At 32.1% G+C, this 21,954-nt stretch overlaps 1 protein-coding gene across 2 annotated transcripts in view; it reads left to right on the top strand.

The window, feature by feature from the left end:
* LOC113520797 (matrix metalloproteinase-14-like) overlaps positions 1 to 21,954 on the top strand; it is a 198,657-nt gene that overhangs the window by 164,901 nt on the left and 11,802 nt on the right. For both annotated transcript variants that reach the window (XM_052897533.1, XM_052897532.1), the window contains exon 5: positions 15,826 to 15,975. In XM_052897533.1, coding sequence (XP_052753493.1) covers positions 15,826 to 15,975 — 150 coding nt within the window. The remainder of the gene's footprint in view (positions 1 to 15,825; positions 15,976 to 21,954) is intronic.

The following is a 21,954-nucleotide window of genomic DNA, read 5'->3' as shown; positions in this document are numbered from 1 at the left end:
TAAATCTCGAAAATATTTATATTTTAGAAAAAATGGCTTACATATTTCATATTTTTCCTTGTAGCAATAATATAAATTATAGAAATAATATAAAATCGCTTTCTCTAGTAAATCGGCAACCACTGCCACAATGTGATTCAGCGGTCGTAATTCGCCTTCGCCGTCGGCTAAACAAACTCAGCTTATCGCGTAGCATAAATTGGCAACACATCGTTAAGGCGACCCATACAGTGTGATCCACGCCGGCTTTATCAGCGGCCTCTCGTAAACCAACGCTCTTTGTTATTGCATTGCCGCGACATTTTCCGAGACTTTTTTCATATCGCAAAACGGCCGGGTGATCGTAACATGCGCTGCAGTCGAACCGCATAAACGATTTGGCTTGTAGCGATAAATACGTACATTTGGCAGAGTGTGCACCCGCTCCGTGCTCGTATCATCTGAAAAAGCGCGCCGCCTTGAGCGCTGGTGTAATTAGAGGCCAATCGTAAAACGAAAGGGTTGCGCCCGGAACGTCCCATCTGATAATGAGCACGACTGGCGCAGCTCCAGCCGCCGCTCATATTAGGTGCTTCTCGCTGCCGCTATCGTTACGACTTTTACACTTTTACGAGTTGTTTAGTTTACAGAGCCGGCTGTGTACGAGCACCGTACACTGCCAAATGCTAGTTCGCGGCTCACCGCGCGCGACACGCTCCCTAAATATCACCGCCGCTATACGTGTTAATGAGATGTACTGTTCGGGCTCGTTTGGCATTGCGCGGAACCGCTACCTCCTGACGTTGCCCCACGGCAGTTTACCTAAATATCAAACCGTCACACAATATTACCCGAATTGTAGCAATTTTTCTACACAAAGATTGTAAACAAATAATTTCCTACAATACACAAACTGTTAGCATCCGTTTATAATAACAGAAGACTCATTCCTGACGATATCAATTTTATTCAGTGGCTCTTAATTAACATTTTCTTTTCTTTCCTTTCCAGGTGAGTGGGGAAGCGAATACAAAAACAGCAGGCTTTGTGCGGCGCACGCGGTCGCCGCGCGCCACCCGCTTCGAGACAAAAAAGAATATTACAGCTCTTTCAATTCGAATACACAGAAGAAAAAATATGATCTGCACTTTTGTAAACGCAAATGAGGTTCGCTTTGAAACGTAGGACTTAATTTAAATAGCATTGTATGAGCTCTTAAAACCTGACACTAAAACAGATACATTATCTTTAGTCAGATATCGGATCACATAGAAAACGCTATAATGAAAGTTTATTTTATCCCTAATTTAAAAACACACTCAACAGTTTTCACATTGATTATCCTGTTAGGTCAATGCTTATTTGTTTATGCTAAAGATATGGTATTATAATCAATGTTTTTATATTAGGCATGGAATATTCTTGAACACCAAGATTTTCTTTTTATAAATTCTGTAAAAAGAATCAACGAGCATGAAGTGGCAGTTTGTCTTCTATGCTTATCTGAATGATAAACTGTGTGTTTTCTTAGGTAAAGGGCTATCATCCAAATAAAAAAGCCTAAGGTAAGTAAAGAAAATTGACCGAGTTTGTCTTTTTGACTCTTCACTATTTACTTGAACTTATTAGAGATTATAGATATAACCTAAAATATTAAAATGAAAAAAAAAATACCTCTTTATTCGAATCATATGAGGATTTATTTTATAATTTACATAACTTGTCGACTTTAATAGGCGTTTGGCACCGAGGATATACCTGTCTATCCGATTAACAACTACTACAATTTTCGTCGCAAGCGTAAGAATGCAATATTTCGTTACTCTTTTTCATTTATTATTATAAGAGCTGAATAAAGGGATAAAATTCAATAAACCTTAATCAAACTCAAGGATGATCAGCTTGGTAATAGCACGCTATATTCTCCTCGTATAAGAATGTATACTTATAAATCAAAATTAAGAAACGGAATAATAATTAATTTATTAGTCATATTCTGGTATCCGTTTTGTCTTTTTACTATCTTAATAACTTAAAACTTACCTGTAATAATTTCTTAAATATGCATTGCATAAAGTTTTCTGATGTTATGCAATAGAGAGGAACACTGCGTGCTTTGACCTTCGAACTCACGACCCCTGGAAGCTGTTGAACCCTATATAGTTTGTTCACTCACCTCGTAGCTGCGGTCAACGCGCTGAATCAATGTGATGCAACGTTAACGACTTACCCCCTTTCGTTATGTAATAAATGCATTTATGTATATGTAAGTCTTGGTATTTATATTTGGCATATATCAGATTTATCTATTTATAGAAATTAATATGTTATAAAAGCACTTAACATTACCTATTTATTGTAGTGTGATACCCATGCCATATTTCTCTCGTTTCATCTCCTAGAGACCAGAATATAACATTTAACGCTTTTTGTGTCAGATATTACTCAAAAAACAAATTGAGATAAACTTGATGTAAATACATATAAAATTTGCCACGTGATCCCGGCATAGAATGGGCCACCCCTTTCTTTCCTTCTTCTGGGGGGGGGTCGTAAGAGGCGACTAAGGGAGGACGAGGAAAGGGCAGCAGCATCCCTCTTAAAACATCTCCAAAACCTAACTGTGGCTGCCAAGCATGGCGACTATTGGCAATATCTCCCAAGGGAGAGGCTTATGTTCAGTAGTGGACAGTTAAAGGCTGATATGATGATGATGATGACATACATCATCATCATCATATAGATAATAAAGATTTAAATCAACTTTTGATTCTAGCAGAAAAAACTATATATATACAAATATGTTCTTAATACAAAGCTTCTAATTGCGTATGAGTTCCAAGTATTTGATTGTTTCATTTCCTATTTAAGAGCTTCGACCTTGTCGGTGGAGCTCTTCCTAGCTACTACGATTTTCACCTCTTAATACAACATAACACCAACTTTTTCCTTGATCTGCCTAACGTAACTATGTCCAGGTCTCTCTCTTCCCCACCTTCCTTCTATCTTTTCTTCCATTATAATGTTCATAAGGTCATCATGTTGTATCAAGTGTCCTAACATTTTTTTCTCTTCTGACCTCAATAGTTTTTATAATTTGTCTCTTTTCCTTAACCTTAAGTAGAACCTCCTAATATGAAATTTCCAACAAATTTTCTCCACCCTTCTCCAGCACCACATTTCAAAGACTGTAAATTTACAAGTATTGCCAAAACAATATATAAATAAAAAAAATTGCGATGCAAATATTTTATAATTATAAGAAAAAAGCTTTAAAAAACATATGTTCTTTGTCTGTATTTCAATTAGACAGATAAATAGACAAAGCATCATAGTACAATGCGGCGTCTGTTTTTGGCTTTCATCGTCCAGCATCATTATGAGTTCCGTTTTTGCCATTTAACTACGACGCCCCAAAATTTTTGAATTAATTTACCGTCTTTAAAGACGTATGAAGGAAATGTAAAGATTCTTCTTAACTTTTCGTACTAACATAATTTAAAGTCCAAAGAAAGCTGAAGAGGTGAACAAGGGTGCAAGACAAAGAGCGCTATCGCGGGCAAGCACCCCGCTAAGTACGCCGCCCTCCAGGGCCTTGCACCCTCTACCGAGTGCTACCACTGTATTTGTCGGCTATTTGCGATAATACTCTTTTACGTCATGCCATCTGAGCTTACGAAGATCTGGAAAATTATGAAATAGGATTATTAAATATAATAATAAAACAGTCCGATTCACAATTTCATTATAGGTACATTCAAGGAAACTTTATCTCTTGAGTATTATCTTTTTTATTGGGTGATGTAAAAATGCCATTTTCAATTCTTGAACTAAATTTGTATTTCATTCGATATCTATGTACGAGTATTTATATGTAACGGGAATTTTATAAACTTACTATATTTTTTGTTTCCGACAATTGTTTCATCTTCATTCTTCTTAGAATTCTCTAGAACTTCAAAGTATTAAAAAAGAAACATAAATTTAAATATATATGTATATATTTCATTCTTTATGTATTTGTATATCTTCTAAAAGTACAGAACCATAGCTTAATGCTTCACTACCCTAACACAGAAATGACGAGTTCGATCCCGGGCGATTAAATTTATGACTAAAATTTTTATAATTTCATCTTAATAAATACATTAATATAACGGAACGCATATATGTTATATGCGTTCCGGACAACGACCTGGGACGGTGTCAGTGCCCACGCATACAATCTCTTTATTTCCATCCAATACACCGTTCGCATCAGCTGTTATAAGGAAACTATTTTCATATCATTTCCCCTCAGTGCTTTATCATTAGAGAACTTCCCGCGCACTCTTGAATTACAGCAATTGCTGTTTGAATTGCTTTTGATATTCAAATACATTCATAACAAGAATAAAGAACGATATTTTAATGTTAAGAAATGGCTCTCGAATCTTCCTATAATGGAGTATGTTTATTTTCAAATTGAATAATATTGCAAAAATTAATCCATTCCAAATTCTGTTTCGATACAGTATTACGTATTTTTTTTTTTCAATGTACTCTTGTATTATAATTTGTAACAAATACTTATTCCAAGAAATAATCTAATATAGTCTAGCTGTGTAATTAAATACTAATTTATCTTTCTATCTACCTATGCGAAGCCGCGATAGATTGCTAGTATCTTATAAAGTATGTCTTAATTGAGTAGGTACAGAGTGTGCGGTACTTCGAGCCTATTGCGGTGCCACTGTACTTCACACACACAGCACAGTAGGCAACAGCCTGCCACCAAACCGGAAGTTATAAATTTGCTTAAACTTGTTTGAGTTGCGAATTTCCGCGATGTTTGTCCGGACGTGCGGGTCCATTTAGTCCCTAAACCAACCGTTAACTTCTGAGCAAGCACCAATAACTAACGAAGATTCACTCATAAAATTAAATTAGTACACAAAACATTTAATTCGTAATAATTCTATACATATTTATAATTCAATTACCGCCTAAACATTACACATGATACTTATGAAGGCCTCCGTGACGCAATAGTGGGCATGTTGTTTGATGTTGAGATGTTCCTGGTTCGATTCTATCGGGTCAATTTGTAAAATGAACTCTTCTGAATTAGCTCTGTCTAGGTGTTTTGGGTTGTGTCCCCAGATATTTGTTATCGGGAGAAGAAGGATTGTTAGTAATAGGGTCGTTAATCCCTATTGCTAGCAATATATCCTGTCAGGTCGACTTCCACGCGGTTCTCCCTAGAGACAATGTGATTAATTATTGACAAATTCGTCGCAATGGGCCAACTGACCTAACTTCATCCTCACCTATCATACCTCGTTAGTGCCCCACCAGTGTATAACGATAGCGCAGGTGGGGTTACCATTTCATTAGTATCTATTAAAAGTATCCATTGCCTAATACTTCATAATACATGGTATTCTAGTATAAGGACCAAGCGATTGTTGTGATTGTGAAGTACTTATTATTATTAATAGTAATTTTGAACATATTTATTGATAAACTTTAAATATTTTTTAATATTTGATTAAAAAGATTACTAAAGTTATACCTTTATTAATCGATTAAAAAATTATAAAATATTTCTAAAAGGAGCAGTACTTTAATATTGTTTGATAATTCGTTTTTTAGAATAGCTAAAATATGTCGACCTGATTGAAAGTCATACGTATCGCCTATAGATAGTACAAAATATGAGTTCCCCCTAAGGATATTTCTGATGAGCTCAGATTTCACTGGTCACTCGTCAAACAAAAACAACCATGAAAGCACAGTTGTTTAATGGTAGATACGAGTAGAATTAAAACATAATGGTTCACATGTTAAGTAGGTAAATGAGTACAAAGTCTGTCAATTCTTATACTTAAAAAAAATATTATAAAAAGAAATAAGAAACAAATAAAAAACTGAAAAAAAGGAAATCTCTCTGTATAAAGCATTAAGAAGTCTTTAAAAACATTCAACTATCTATATATACACTGAATCTTATTTCTCTGTTCTTCCTATAATTTTATTGCGTATTAAATTATACGCATTTATTAAAAATGAAATTTAGCGATGTATTGATATTATCGATATGGAGTTGATTAAAAATGTAAATTATCTTAAATTAACTATGCCATTCTTTCAGTCCCAGGATAATAAAGCATTGTGCTATTGATATTTTACTATACTGGTAACGAAATTCTAACTAATCACTTAATGCATTAAATAAAGATATTTTCTATTTACATCTGTCTGTTTAGCTCTTGTAAACTATGCAATGGATTTTAATGGATTTTGATAGGATATAATTTTTTTATAGATGTACAATATATTCTGACATCCCCTTTTCCCCTGTTCCTGAAGATTGACAGTTACTAATTTCAGACATCTGTGCTGTCGGCTTATTTGCTTTTCCAAGTTGTAAATAAATCAAAATAAACACCTACAAAATATGACACAGCACATTTTTTTAAACTGATGTGTATTTTTTAAATACAGCATTTAAGAAATTTTTACTTAATTTACTAACATAAAAAAAATTATAAAAGAAATCTGTTTTAAAGTACAAATTCAAATAGATCAAACTTCAATACAAGACGCGTGGACCCAGGATCCAGATTAGTAACTTGTATTACGTTTACCTTCTTTCATAGCGATGTAATAAAATCCAGCTTAAAAGTGCCTATTACCTACTGGCAGCCGTAAATCGACCGTTTTATATAAATATTTTTCGTTCAAAGTATGTATATTTATGAGAATAGAACGCGATTATTTCGTCTGTTCTTTGCGTGTTGACGACTTAATATCATCACAATGTTACCATAGTATTAAAAGATATAAAAGCACAATTTAGAGAGAACTTGAACGTAATCTCATAAAACATTAGCGGGCTGAGTTGACGTGGCACGGCGCCTCATCTTAAATGTATCAAGAGTTCACTCCAACTAGTTGCAGCGCCGGCACCGTGCGGACCGTCTGAAAACAATCCCAACTGCGTTAATCACTTATTTACGTCCGGGGTCCACTCCCGCTCGACTATTTCTAATGAATGCTGAGAATTCTGGGGAATCCTAATGAACCGTGGGAATTTGGAATCTAATGAACCAAGCGAGATGGAACTTTAGAGGCGGACTTTTCGCTGGTGACTCGTTCTTAAATCGAGTTGCGCAGTTTGGTTGGACATTGTTGCGGTGCATCGGGAGCAACGCGGGAAGTAATTTTGCTTAGTTCCGTCGGATATATCTCTCCCAGGGCGCGGGACTTGCAACTAATCGGTTTGTCATTTCCGCAATCGACCACTGCGACGCCGTTTTGAATACTTGATATTCACTGCTTGTTTGAACTTCTATAATTACATGTCACTACTAATATCTAAACACGTTTCATTTTTTTTTATTGTTCTTAGCAGTGCTATAGCAACTTCGAGTCGTTATACTATATATATAAGCAACTTCAGTATCACTAAGAACTTTAACCCGTACTTACATCCTCTAGCTTTGAAACTTCAATTGGCACTTTAAAAATTCAAGACAAATGCTTTTAGCGCAGCACGCTAAGGGAGCGGTAAAAATAACTTGGGACACTTCGAGCTCTCTAGGTGCAACGAGCACGGTTAGAACATCAAATAGTATCCATTGATTTAGCTGATGTAGTTATTGGGTAGACAAACTATGCTTTCTTATCACTGTATGTTATTTATTTTAAAAGGACTGTAAAAAAAATGACTTTTTCTTTAAAAATCGTTATTTATTTTTAAAAGTTCTTTATAATATTTTAATGTTAACATTAGTAAATGAGTCCAGTATTTTGAGTTAAATCTATTATAAATACCAATTTAATTAATGCAAACAATCATTGTAAATGTGTTAAAATAACCATATGCATGCAGTTTCTGTTTTGCATTGATGCAATTTGAAAGCCGGCAAACTTAAAAAAAAAATTAATCATTATATTTACAAAATGCTAAAAGTGGCTCATTTTGTTGGCGGCGACAACGTAGCGCAGAGTGACTCCTTTCTAATCTAAGCGTGGAAGCTGCGAGAATGTTCATAAAGCGCGTTGCTAACATCCGTCGGTTATCGGCTGGAACCACCAAGCTCCAGCCACCCCGCTATCGAAAAGATACACCAAATTACTAACTTTCACATTCCCCTTGCAAAATATTTTGTTTAATCAACAGTTCAAAATCCTTAAGTGAAATATTTCTAATACATTGATAATAGCTACTTTGCCTTCAGAATACTTAAGTATTACATTGAAATATTATTTTAAAAAAGTAAAATACCTATTGTCTATTATACCTCATAATATTAGCTTTTACCTGCGACTTCATCCGCATGACCGGAATATGTTTACTGTCAGAGATAAAAAGTAGCCTATATTCTTCTCCATTCCATATAACATGTGTATACCGAATTTCACAACGATTGATTTAGCCGTTAAAGCGCTATAAGATGACAAATAAACAAACTCACATTCAAATTTATAATATTAATAGGAATTATGAAAGTTTTTAAAGATACTTTGATAGTTGTCTGCCTAAACTTTAAGTTAAATTTGATAAATGCATATCTGTATAAAAAAAAACCTCTATAAAAATTTTCTAACTACACTAAATTACATCTAATATTACCGTCTTAATTATACTTAGCGACACATTAAGCTGTATCGTACAATCGTCTAGAGTTCCAATTATATCTCGTTTAGTTTAGCCAACTCATATAAAAGTTCTAACAGCATGTGTTCTTAGCGTTCGTGGACATAATACTTTCAACGTCGTTTAATGTTTTTAGATTTTATATCGTGATCCCGTTATATTACCCATAACGTTGATATCAAAACTAATATTAAAACTTATAAGTCAAAACAGATTTAGTAGCGATATAATATGCTATCTTTTAGCCAAATAATCCTTATCGATAGCTATTTATGCTTAAAGCGTTTGAAATATTTATTTTTAAAAATCCCCTCTAGGAACTATCGGTTTAAATTAATTATTGTCTAACAGTCAGTCAGTATTAGGAGAGAGTGAAGGAATTGGGCCTACTAACTAAAATGGATAATAAAAGTCACATTTCTTACAATTAGGAATATAAACTTGTATTTTTTTAGTATCATATTCAAGAAATATGATACTATTTAACTCTCATACGTGAAATGAAGTCCACAGTTTTTAATCGCTTTTAAAGGTTTACCTTAACATTTCTTAATTTTTCATAACCTTGGAGAATTATCATTTTTCAAAAATCAACAACTGTCTCTTGTAGCTCAATGCAAAGCATTTATGAGTAGAATATATTAGGCGCACTTTCTCACTGGTTGACGAATACGTACGAATATCAAAGCTGCCGACGGCTCGCATTACCCCACTCTCCCCTAATGTTTCCTCATAATATAAAGTTAACAACAGAATACTCTGCATAGTTTTGAAAAATTCAAATTTTTAAAATTGTTGCCTTTAGATATGAATATCAAAAGTGCGAACGTTGAACGCCGATGCAATCGCCTCACTGAAAAATCGTTTCAATTTTGTAGCACAGCTCGCGCGGAAAATGCCCGCACGTAGCGAGCGGTAATATGCCATTACCGTCATAACAATGTTACTCTCGACTTAATTCTGCCCCCGGCTGTGCTCTACCGGCCAGATTCACTAATTTCTCTTATTATCTATGCATAGGCGAGCATTTAAACTTTATATATAAACGCATATTTAACGCAAAAGATAAGACTTACTGTTCCAAATAACAACTTAACTGATACTGCCACAGTTTGTTAACTAATACTGTTGTGCTAAATATTCAACTGTTGAGGTGTCATCGCCAGCATTATCATCTGAAGGTTTGACAATAATGCGATACTATTAAAATGTTTACAAGAAATTGTTACTAATTAGATACGCTAGTTTACAGGATCACTTCAATGTATTCCATGGATAAACTCCGGAATTTCACTTTAGTTTCTACTAAACTACCTATTAATCACAATTATTATAACCTAAGTAATTTAACTTCATGGCAAAAATATTAAATAAATTATGACGATTGTATATATAAATATTATTTTAACTTATTCTAAGCTGTTATACACTCGTATATCAAATAATGTAAAATATTCTAAAATACAAAAAATCTTTCGCAGTAACGCCTTCTACTATAGAACATTATTTACACCTTATATTCCTAAAGAAATGTCAGTTTTCAACAATAGGATATGAGAGCTACATCTGTCGACAGTCCATAAAGGAGCACGGTGATAAGGTCAATTAGGATTCGACGTTGACCCGGTGATACGTATTGTACACTAATGACTGCTCAATAAAATGTCGGCACGCAAGGAGTGGCTATCTGCAACGCGATAAAACTCATAAAGAATACCATTATATATGAAGATCTGGTCACATAATAAATACCTATAAGTATTTGAAGTCGATTTTCCTTAAAGAAAATCTCTCTTTAATCCTTTTATCATAGAATTGAGGAGGAAGGCTGCTATTGAAATCCCCAGTGAGCATCAATGCCTATTGCCACGTCGCTTATCTGCATTGTACGTCATGAGTCGGAGGCAGAAAGACGCCTCGAGACGACGGAGAGGAATTTCAAAGGACTGCATTATTGCACCAGAGTGAACAATTATTACAATTGTATAAACTGATCAATAATAATAGAATATCATAATTACTGAAATGCAAAAGACGACTAACATTATGTACTCGTATTATATATCTCTTTATTATAAATTTTATTGCTACCACATTAGATATAATCACCGATATTTCTGTTGATCTATTTATACTTATGAAGATACATACAAACTTAATATATGAAAAACTGTTATGTTTGTATTACTTTGTAGTTGAATTATAAAATAACATCAGTGACCAAAATTCAAGATCAAAGTCAAAATTGATAAAGACAAACCAATCGATCGACTATACCTAATGGCGTACCAAGATACGGGCTTTTAATATATAATATTCTCCATACCTCTGGTGAATGCGTATCTTACTGAAAAAAAATATATATGTGATGATTTTCCTAATTAAAATTTTAATGACATTACGACGTTAGATAATCTTACAAAATGTCTATATCTCCCAAACAAGTTTATTCTATATTATTATAATTTTGTCAAGCCTTTATTAATAGATTTCGAAAAATTCTAAAAACTAATGTTCTATAAATAAATATTTAAGTTAGAGATACGAAATTAATGAAGCGACATTATCCGCATAGTCAATGGTACACTGCCTTTTTATCATAACTTTATGCCGCACGAGTTTTACATTCATTGGGCTGAAACAACCATAAATTTTATGAATTTTTGTATTTAGATACATACCAGTGGTAGGTGGGTATATATATTACGTATAGAGTGGAACTAAATAAAATAAATTTTTTATACCCATATGTTTAATTAACAAATCTAGTTAAAACCAAACCCTATTGTTGCGCAGTATTTCTGCTTTAATAAGATTTCCAGGAGTTCTCTAAAGAAAAATTGCTAGATTAATGTTTGGAATAGAATGTTCTAATTTATAGATACTTAATATATAAGTATGCAAAGTTAGTATTATCGTCATTATATCAGCTGTTAACTGTCTACTGTCTAGCATAGGCCTACTCCTATTTAGAGAGTTACGATGAATAATTTTATGAAATAATCCTTCTGTTTTCCAACTTGATTTACCTACCGTTGCCGTGATAGTAATACTTCTTCATAAGCTTATCGCTCACCCGCTTCTAGTAAGTTACATACAAAAAATTGTAGATAGTGAAGTATTCGTTATCAGTACACTTTAACACTTTCCGTATTACCATTTAGCCAAGGGCATGGCATCGCATCCTTTCGTAAACTATTCACTGTTAACAATCACACAGACGGGCGACCGCCGTCCGCCCCACTGACACATTAAGCAACTGACATTTTATTATATTTATGCTAATCCAGATTATCGAGAACCAAAAAAAAATTAATTTTGTGTCCACTGACTTTTCAGTTAACTAATGTTGAATTATCACTCTGCTGATACATATAAAGACGCATAATATGTTATGCTAAATAAAACTTAAATCGATCAAGTGCGAGTTAAACTCGCACGCTAAAGATTTAGTATATAGATGAAAAACGAAATATTATATATAGTTTATTATATAAAAGAAATACTTAATTGTTACTGTTATTATAATTTTTATTGCAGTTCAGATTTTGCTTTTGTGCCATCATAATCAGGGTTAAAACACTGATATTTGTGAATTTGGTAATTTCTCAAACTTCTACTAGCTTCAAAAACCCTTCTATTTTATTATAATATTTACATATACCTTTATAAACTATAATTTTTTTTCGCTTCAAATAAATCTTCAAGCTTCAAATATTTCATCACTGAACAACAATCCAAATTATTTATACAATCATCCTTGTTACTCTGCAGAGAGATATCATATCAACAAATATATTTAGGTACCTATACTTATGTACATAATAAAAAATTGAATGAGCTTTCACTCACTTCTGTTTAATTAGGATTTATATACTTTTGTCTATATTATTTATTTATGTAATGTTTTATAGTGATATACTTATTCGAATGTTTCGATTGCCCATACGTAGTAACCATAATCACAGGTAGACTACAAATTTGAATAAAAAAAAATGAACAAATTATAAATAATCTATTTTATAATAAACCACTACTTTTGGATAAATGATAAAGAAGACATTCAAAATAAGTCTACTTTAATATAAATTTATATCTAGATTTCGATTTTATTCTCTAGTCTTACTTGTATCTCCTTCAGTAAAACTTAACCTCTACAAGGGAAGAGAAGAAGGGACCACGGCCGAATAATTTTAATGGCTCGCTGACAGATTATTTCAGAAAATTAAATTTTAGCTCGTTGGACACAGACCATAAAGTTCGTGCTTACAAATCTGTTTGTTACGACATCGTAACGAGATTATGCCCGTTTCGTAGTGAAGATGTCGCCATGTCGTCATCATATTGCATGTTTTATTTTATTATTACTCGCTATAAACGAAATGTCCGTACTGCCTCTGCTAAATTATACAGATATTATTTTAATGTGATAATCGGAACGATCTTTATGACATTTTATTGCCAATAAATATAACAAGGATTCATATTGTACCTATTTATAATGAATAAAGATACACATGAAATTATGCGGGTATCGGTCTCCAATAGATACGTTAAATTCGTGTAAAATATCCATTGTATTAATAGAACTTCGCTGATAAAATTTATGTGAAATATTTCGTTTGAATATAATTCAATAGACATATGGTATTCTACGGTATTTATGGGTGAAGAATAAAAATGTTCTATTGACAATGTGTCGTGACTCGTTTTTACGTAGTCGTAGAAGAGGCCCGAGTATTGTAAGCCCTCGGAGTCACGTGGCCACGTGCCCCAATGGCGACCCATTACAGATTCACGTGTTCAAATAACCTCACATTTTGTTAAACGGTCGAACCGGCTTCTATTTGTCCGGAACTCCTTCAACGACCTCTCCGACACACAACGTGCCGTGAACTCCTTCAAAACCACTACTCTAAACTTGGAACACAACTCACGTGCCCTAAAGAAATGAAATTATTGCCCCCAGACAATACATTGTAAAAAACGTTTCTGACATTTTAAGAATTCGTTCATGAAATTTGCGAAGTGAAGATTGAATAAGTCAAATTTTATTTCTTTATTTATTATACTTTTCTATTATTCTTTTTAGTCAGTTACATCGTCATCTATGCTTTTCGAAATAAATAGAACAATGTAAAAATAAAAAATCATCCGTTCAGACCGATTAAAGTCATTAAACTCAAAAACAATACGAAACAATGAGAAATAATTAAGTAACCTTCGGTAGGTTGCTTAATTAGTACCCACTTAGTATCAACGAAACAAAATAAACCTTCTATTACTTGCTTGTAAAATATAGTCCGTGTGTTTAGAAACTGTTTTCCAATAATCAGTATGACGAGCCATGACACGGGCATTGACGGAATATATACTTAATATGTATTAACAAATAAATGGACAAACATTAAGTACTCATACAACATAGAAGCAAAAGACTTAATTGAAATCGTAGACACAAAATTAACGCACAATCAGAAAGAAATTGTTGCTGTTCCGAGAATTCCCTAGCGCAATTCGACCAAACTCATTATTTTGAGCTGACGTAGTAACATTAACTTTGAAATGCGGTTGCGAATTTCATCCAAGGCTTGCAATTAACTAGTTGGCTGATATAGTGCGTGCACGGACGGCGGGCAATGTTAATATGGCAATAATAAATTTCGGTTTCCATCTGCCGCCGCGGCCGCTCTACCAACTAACTGTCCTGGGGCCCGCTCGACCCATTAAAAAGACTCGACGAATTATTTTACATGCATCATATTTAATGCACTGCTCTAGTTAGCTATATACAAGATATCCAATTTAATATAAAGTAACAAATACAGCGGGCTTAGTCATTAACGTACTTTCTACGCATATTTCCCTGGTGATTCTTAACCATAAATATTTTAAATTTATTAAATTAATGTATTTTAATTAACGGGAAAAAACTCCAATCAGATAAATTCCATAATAATAAGAACAATGATCTTACTGGTCAATATATTTTATTAAATATTTCATTATTTTTTATTATTGTTATTGCATTCCATAATGTAATTAGTAAATAATATTTCAACTTCAATTATGGACCCTGTTGAGCATAGCAAGTAGGAGAGAGGAGGACAATCCTTTTTTCACTTTAGAAATAGTTTACGATATTACCAGTATACTGGATAATAGTAGTAATAATAGACTGGATAATATTGTAACAGAATTTGTTATAAAATTATCCAGTCATTGAAATTGTATCACGATAGGTACGTATTTTCTGTATTATTATTATTCATCATATACTCGTATAGGAGCCGGGAATGTATGGCGCGACAGTAATATGAATCTTTATGTAGGTATATATCTGTTGACACGTATCGGTGGTATTGTCCTTATAATGGAGAATTATTTTTATTATCCTGGTAATAATCAGGCTTTGTGGCACATGCGACTCGTATATATCTTTAATTAAAACTGGATGCAGGGCTAATGACGTCGCTGTGTACATGACAACGCATAAATCCCATGTAATGAACGCAGCGAGCGTTAAATAGGGCCGAGTCACTCAAATTGTCCACAATGCGATTATTTCATTAGTGGAAAGCTGCTCATAGTAGCCCTGGTACATACGCGAAGCTACATCACATGGCTGGATCTCATATCTAATACATAATCCCTCCATTCCTATATGACGGTTCTTGTAATTCGTACGCTCAGGACGTTGTAAATCTATGTCTATATAAATTGAACTTTGTCCAAAAACTATATTGTAGATACATATCTTTATTTACATTACAAATATCATTATCATTAATCATTTAATGCATCAATTAAAAACGATCACAATAAATTATAAATATCAAGTTTGTATGCACTGTAAGCAAATCTGTTTAATCCCACGTACAAACTGACCACTTGATGTTGGGGTTGAATTTAATTATGTAACGTGATACTTTATCAATAAACATTTGTTTTTAATGACTTGATCGGGCAGACCTTCCAACGCGCCACGCGGACCGCCTGTTCAAATTAAGTAAATATTTATTTGATTAATTATAAATTTATTTAAATAATATTATTATATTAAAGTAAATTTGAAGCTCTCGTGCCTCAATCGTATTTGTTTATCGATAATATACTAAGGAATTTGATTGTGAGTAAAACTATGATGAACGTGTCTTATTTCAAAGGAGACTCAGATTTTCATATAAATATTTCTTTTACAGTTTAAAATCAGATCGACGACCGTCTCAGCTGGACCCATATGCCACCAGAAGCGTCCTCGCACGTGCCCTCGACGTCTGGGAGCAAGCGTCCAGACTTACCTTCAGGGAGATCAACTCAGATGACGCTGACATTGTAGTCTCGTTTGCTAAGTAAGTATTCATCTTCACTTCGGTTACCTTTCATTATATACTGTTCATATACATTGTGTATGACGAACACAATATTTATTCGCACAATTGAAAGCCAAATTAATTACTTCACGATCTTGATCAGATTAATTCAAGTTAAAAGAACATTAGTATGAAACAAAAGTTAAAGACTGAACGACTGACTAATACAATAAAATCATATTTAATTTAAGATTTTATTTCAGAAAAAAGACAACCAGTAACTAATCCAATCAGTTACAAAAACAACCATCAAAATAAATTAAGAAATGGTGAAGGTATTACATAATATACAAAAAATACAGTGAAATCAAGTACCATAAATAAAATTAGACAACTAATTATTTTAACATTTTCCCCATATTTTAAATGTTAAAAATCTTTTTTAATAATAATAATAAATTTTTAACATTTATAGTGTAGAAAAAAATATGAAGAAAGAATAAAAATATCATAGCTTAGATAGACCAAATATACCTTTAGAAATTGCGCACTATTGACTTTCCTAGTAGAAACAGTATTTTATCCAAATCAAAGTAGAAGTGAAATTTCAAATTAATATTTGAATCATTTAAAAAATATTGTGACTTGCAAATATGGCTTGCAAATATATATTCCCTTGTGGCGTCTGCAAATAAATATTGTGCATATTTATCTCATAGCCACTTATCAACATTATTACTTTCTTTTCCATCAAGTAGGTTAATTAAATTGTACATAGATATTTCACCTCTTTCTTTCTTTCGTACAGACATGACAGCGACGTTTACTTCTTACATTCATCTCTGATGTCATTCTCTTCATCTCGATCGCTCGCCTCTTACATTACTAATTTCCGTTTTTATATATTGTTTTCTACATATTCCTTTGTATATAATATTTACCTTGTGTATGTAATATATGTAAATAGGCAAAGTTAGTTGTTATACTTACTTCCTCCGAATAACTACACCCTCACACGATTCTCTTCATAGTAGTATAGGAGATTTTTTATGGGGCTGGCGGGATACCTATGAGTGATGATACTCCTAAATGAGTATGGAGTCAGGTCAGTTACACCATCATGGCAAATTCTCTATGAACTGATTACTATTATTTCTAAGGCATGGAAGTCAACCTAACGGGAAATATTGCTAGCAGTAAGGATTATCCTCCTCATTACTATTTCTTCCCCGCAGTATAAAAATGTAGCCATGAAATATACTCAACATACGTACAGACTCTTTTAACAATAAAATAAAACACTTTCGATTTTTTTAAATTGTAAGAATAGATAATATTCGATGTAATATACGTTTTGCGGACACTATTTAATTCAATTTCTGTAATTAGAAATGTTGAACCAAGTTTAAAATGGCTATCATAGATTATACATTATAGGCAAACAATCCGCCGATTCGGCGTTAGCTCATCTTCTATATATAAGTACCATAAATAAATACGTACACAAGCCAAATCTAAATTTTTTCAGTAGGTCCTTATTAATTATCCTAATCCCCAAGTTAACCCTTAAAACTATACTAATTTATCTTTATAATACTGAAATCAGTTCTCGATTATTTCATCTAACAGTTGAATAAAATCAAATAAAATTTATATAACAATCCAAAAAGAAATCCGAAATTCGTTGCCGAATTTATTACATTGATAATAAATAATAATCAAGTGAGGATTTAGAGAAACGTCCTATCCATTTTAAGGGGATTTGCGAGTTGATCGTGCGAGGGTTGCCAACAATCAGAATAAAGGTTGGACAACGAAAATTCACAATCTTCTCTTACACTCTGTATTTTGAATTACAAGTTTTAGGTGTACATACGAATACCTTAATAAATAGAATCCTACAACGATATTACAAACTCAAAATGAAAGAAATTTGATGCACTAAAATGTATCCTACTTTGCCGCTTAAAGATACATTTTTTCGATTTGTACAATGTAATTAATGAGCGCTAAAATTTAATTCAAATATCAATAGATAGAATGTAAAAAACGGGGAAAAATTCTTTATAATCTACAGTTGAATTTATCAAGAAATTATAGAAACGAAATCAACATTCCAATAAAAAAAGTGGTTGTCAATTGCATCGAATTTTTATCTATTTTATACATATCTTCTTCACTTCTGAACCGATTCTGATGATAGTTTTTTAATAGAAAATATATCTTTCTTACTAATTTTATTATAACATTGTCGAAATTGTATATTGTATCAAATAATATGTATTTTATACAGAATTATATTATATATATATATGTTTACTCGCTTAAAGCAAAGTATTTCATAGTACCTATTTTATATCGTTTGTCGCTACGCCAGCTACTTAGTATCGAAAATATCCTTCAAATTCTACGCATCAATAAAACGCTTTTTAGTATGCAATAAAATTGATACACCTGTTTTGCTATTGGTTCATATTCCATGCAAACGTACCTATTTATAAAAATATTTTATGAGTCACATAAATAAACTAGATACTTACCTATGCGCATTGATTAGAAATATTTCATCTTACTTATTTTCGAAATTTACATCACAAGTTCTATAGATAGGCACACTGTATATTATTTTAAAAAAGTGACATATCCATTGACGAGTAGAAAATGCCACAATGTGCACTTTTATTTAATTTACTTTAATTAACTTTTTATTTTATTAATTTACTTTAAACTTTCATTTTTAATTACGAGTATAATAAATAAACGAATGTATATTAATTCCTGCTATAAATAAATAACGAATTTAGCGATAAAGTCTATCTTTACATCACATCTATTGCATCAGTACGACTTGTCGCGTGGAATATTTTTTCCGGGATTCGCTTTCATTCAAAAGACGTGACTGACTAGCTAAAGCCACTCTTCCATTTATCTTATAGTCGATTCACTACAATTCCCATGTTCGTGTCTACAAACCTATAAATTTATATACACAGTAAGTATTATCGAAATAGTACTATTACTTATTTATTTATAGTTTATTGACCGAAAAAAGTAATACAAAGACAGACTTAATGATACTGATATTATCTACCAACTAAATTTAAATTGCTCAAAGTTTACATATGACGTGGTAATATAGGTATCTATACTAAATTATTTATTTTTATACCACTAAGGTCACAAACAAACATACAGCTTGTCGGATGGTAAACGATCACTGTAGCCTATGAACGCCTGCAACACTGTGAGTGTCTCGTGCGCATTGCCGACCCTGAAGAAACCGTTTTGAAGAACACCATACTGTAGTCAAATGGAAAACCTTAACAGTAGGTTCCTTTTATGATCTATACAAATAATAAGAAAGGATTTTTTGAAATTCCTGTCCTAAGGGTATAAACATAAGGGTGAAAATTTATATGGAATTTTAATTTATTTACGAGTGAAAATAATGAAACTTAATTTTAGCATTTTTTTAAATTCCACCCCTAAAGGTATTCAAAAATGGATGAAATGTCCTGAATAAGAGGACTTAAAACCGGAACTACTAAAACTAGACAGTAGATTTCTTTTATAACCTACACAGGTTCGAATTTTTCGAAATTCTGATTCTAAGAGTATAAAAATATAGGTGGAAAACAATTTTTTTAACTATTTACTTAAAGTTAATCATAATATTTCTTATATATAATATTATTTAATGATTATGTAATTTCTGTATTTTTTAAAATTCAATTTTATAAAGTAGGTTAACACTGAACTTCTGTAACTTAATTTAATTTAGCATTGGCTCATGTCGGGAACAATGTTTTTTAGCAGTTAGTCTAGAAACTGTAGGTTCAAAATCCATCCAATTTTTTTTAATAACACATCACAGGTAAAATAAATAAAATCCTCTTTTTGCTTTGCCATAATAACGTAGTATATTTTACTTTTTTTTCTGTAGAAAAAACTATTTGCTATACATACATATAGTAAATATACATTAAGTGGTTTAAAATTAATTTAGGACGAATATGGAAGTAACCCCTATCAATTAAAACCTTATGAACTGACGTTGATATCCAATAACAAATTTAGAAATAATATGTATGTATATTATTTTTCTAATATAGATATATTTTTACAGCCACTTTTCAAATATTGATGATAGTGACTTATCATAATAATTAGGATGTAATATTATGTCAAACCAAACATTTTCCATAATTTTTACATCGTAACGAATGAGTACATGGTTTATAATGAACTGTATATAAATGAGTATATATGAGATATAGATGCAAAATATTATGTTACCGTCGAAATCTTAATTTAAATTATAAGGAAAATTAACTTCACCTCTGTAATGTACTCGTACTCCGAAGCGGCACCGCGATTTTCCGTATTCATTGCACGCAAAAGTCATTCGTTTTAGAGAGAAATCCCCCTCTTTATACATATTCATGTTTTTAAAATGTCAATTTAAAAAAAAAATACGCTCGTATTTGATATTTATCGTTTTTGTAAAATAGTAAATCAGTGAAAAAATTATAACACTAATAAAAATGGTATAAAGTATATATAAATAACTTTATAATGGTTTCCAAAACAAACGTAATAAATAAAATATCAAAAATACTGTAAGAATTAAGTTTTATTGCAATTCTTATTATTCTACGAATATCTATATCCAAATACCGCTATAAAAATTTATTTGTAATACAAGTAAGTACTCTATGTATCTTGTTATTGACGAGAAACATCCCACGATGATCATAGCAAACGCTATAGCGTACGACCATATCCTGACAAATGACGTAGAGCTGCCGACAGGAGCCGCATATCGAATGAGGAAGGGCAAAGTTTCGCTTATTAGATCCCCGTAGACAGCGATATGAGAAAGTAGCAGCGACAAAAAGCTAAGCAGGCGGACATATTGCGACCACATATTGCCATCGCTGCAAACTTGCACCACAACTAGTTCAATACAATCTGAATTTCCAAAGCCTCTACAATCGGCTGTATTTTCATCCGATTCTAAAAAAGTAGATATTTTTCAATTTAACAATATTTTTTGTTATGGTTTATACTACTCATACTATTATTTTCAATATTATAAACAATTATTTTTGAACAAAATCAAATTTTTTTTCAAATACGGTTTTATTCTTTAAGCCTTCTTTTGCTTTACTATTTTTTCAATATCTGTGAATACTATTTGGCTACTATTTGTACAAAATCTATTCATTTTTTGTGGTCTTCTTCTTTTCTTACGTCCATATCCATCTACATTCAAAACATATACTTTTCTTGTGATGTCCTTTTCCATTTGCACCGAAAGCTGAATCTACATTACCATTTAAATTTACTATTACTGGGATACTTTTAAATTTCCTTAAATATCTATCCTCCTATACTTATTTGTATTTCGTGAAGATCCTGCATCGCCTATCCTAAAATTTCTACTACTTTACGTCATAAAAATAAAATAAACATTATAGTACTTCTATAAGTAGAGATTAATTTATATCTACAAACTAAATTAAAACTTTCTAAGATGAATAACCATTAAATTGTTTGAAGGTTTTATGTAACTGAATCCAATTATTTCAACTACTTATATCTGGGCATTAACGTACACAATGTTGTAACCCAATCTCTAGTATAACGGCCCCTATAAAGATAAGCAAAAGTAAATAAATTAACTCTATTTTTTACCATTATAAATATTTTGGCAATATTTACTTTTATATTATCCTTATCTTGCTTACAAAACACTTCAAAAATAAGTCTTAACAAAACAGATTTCGCGAGCAGTTAACCACCCAAATTTATATTGAAGTATTCAATGGGTTTCGTTTCTCTTTATAACACCATCGCTAGATTATTGATGTCGTAGGATACAGGACGCCGTATTAAATGCGGCGATGCGTACCTGTGTTGGATTTTATGCGTGCCATTAACTTATATTACACTCTATAAAAACCGTTCATTTCTTACTGTATACGACTGAGCTTTCAGTTCTATAAAATATACAAA

This window comes from Galleria mellonella, unplaced genomic scaffold, assembly GCF_026898425.1.
Source record: "Galleria mellonella isolate WM207_F2 unplaced genomic scaffold, CSIRO_AGI_GalMel_v1 utg36, whole genome shotgun sequence".
Classification (NCBI taxonomy): Eukaryota; Metazoa; Arthropoda; class Insecta; order Lepidoptera; family Pyralidae; genus Galleria; species Galleria mellonella.
The sequence above is the reverse complement of the archived record's forward strand: the minus strand, read 5'-3'. Positions and strand labels throughout refer to the sequence as shown.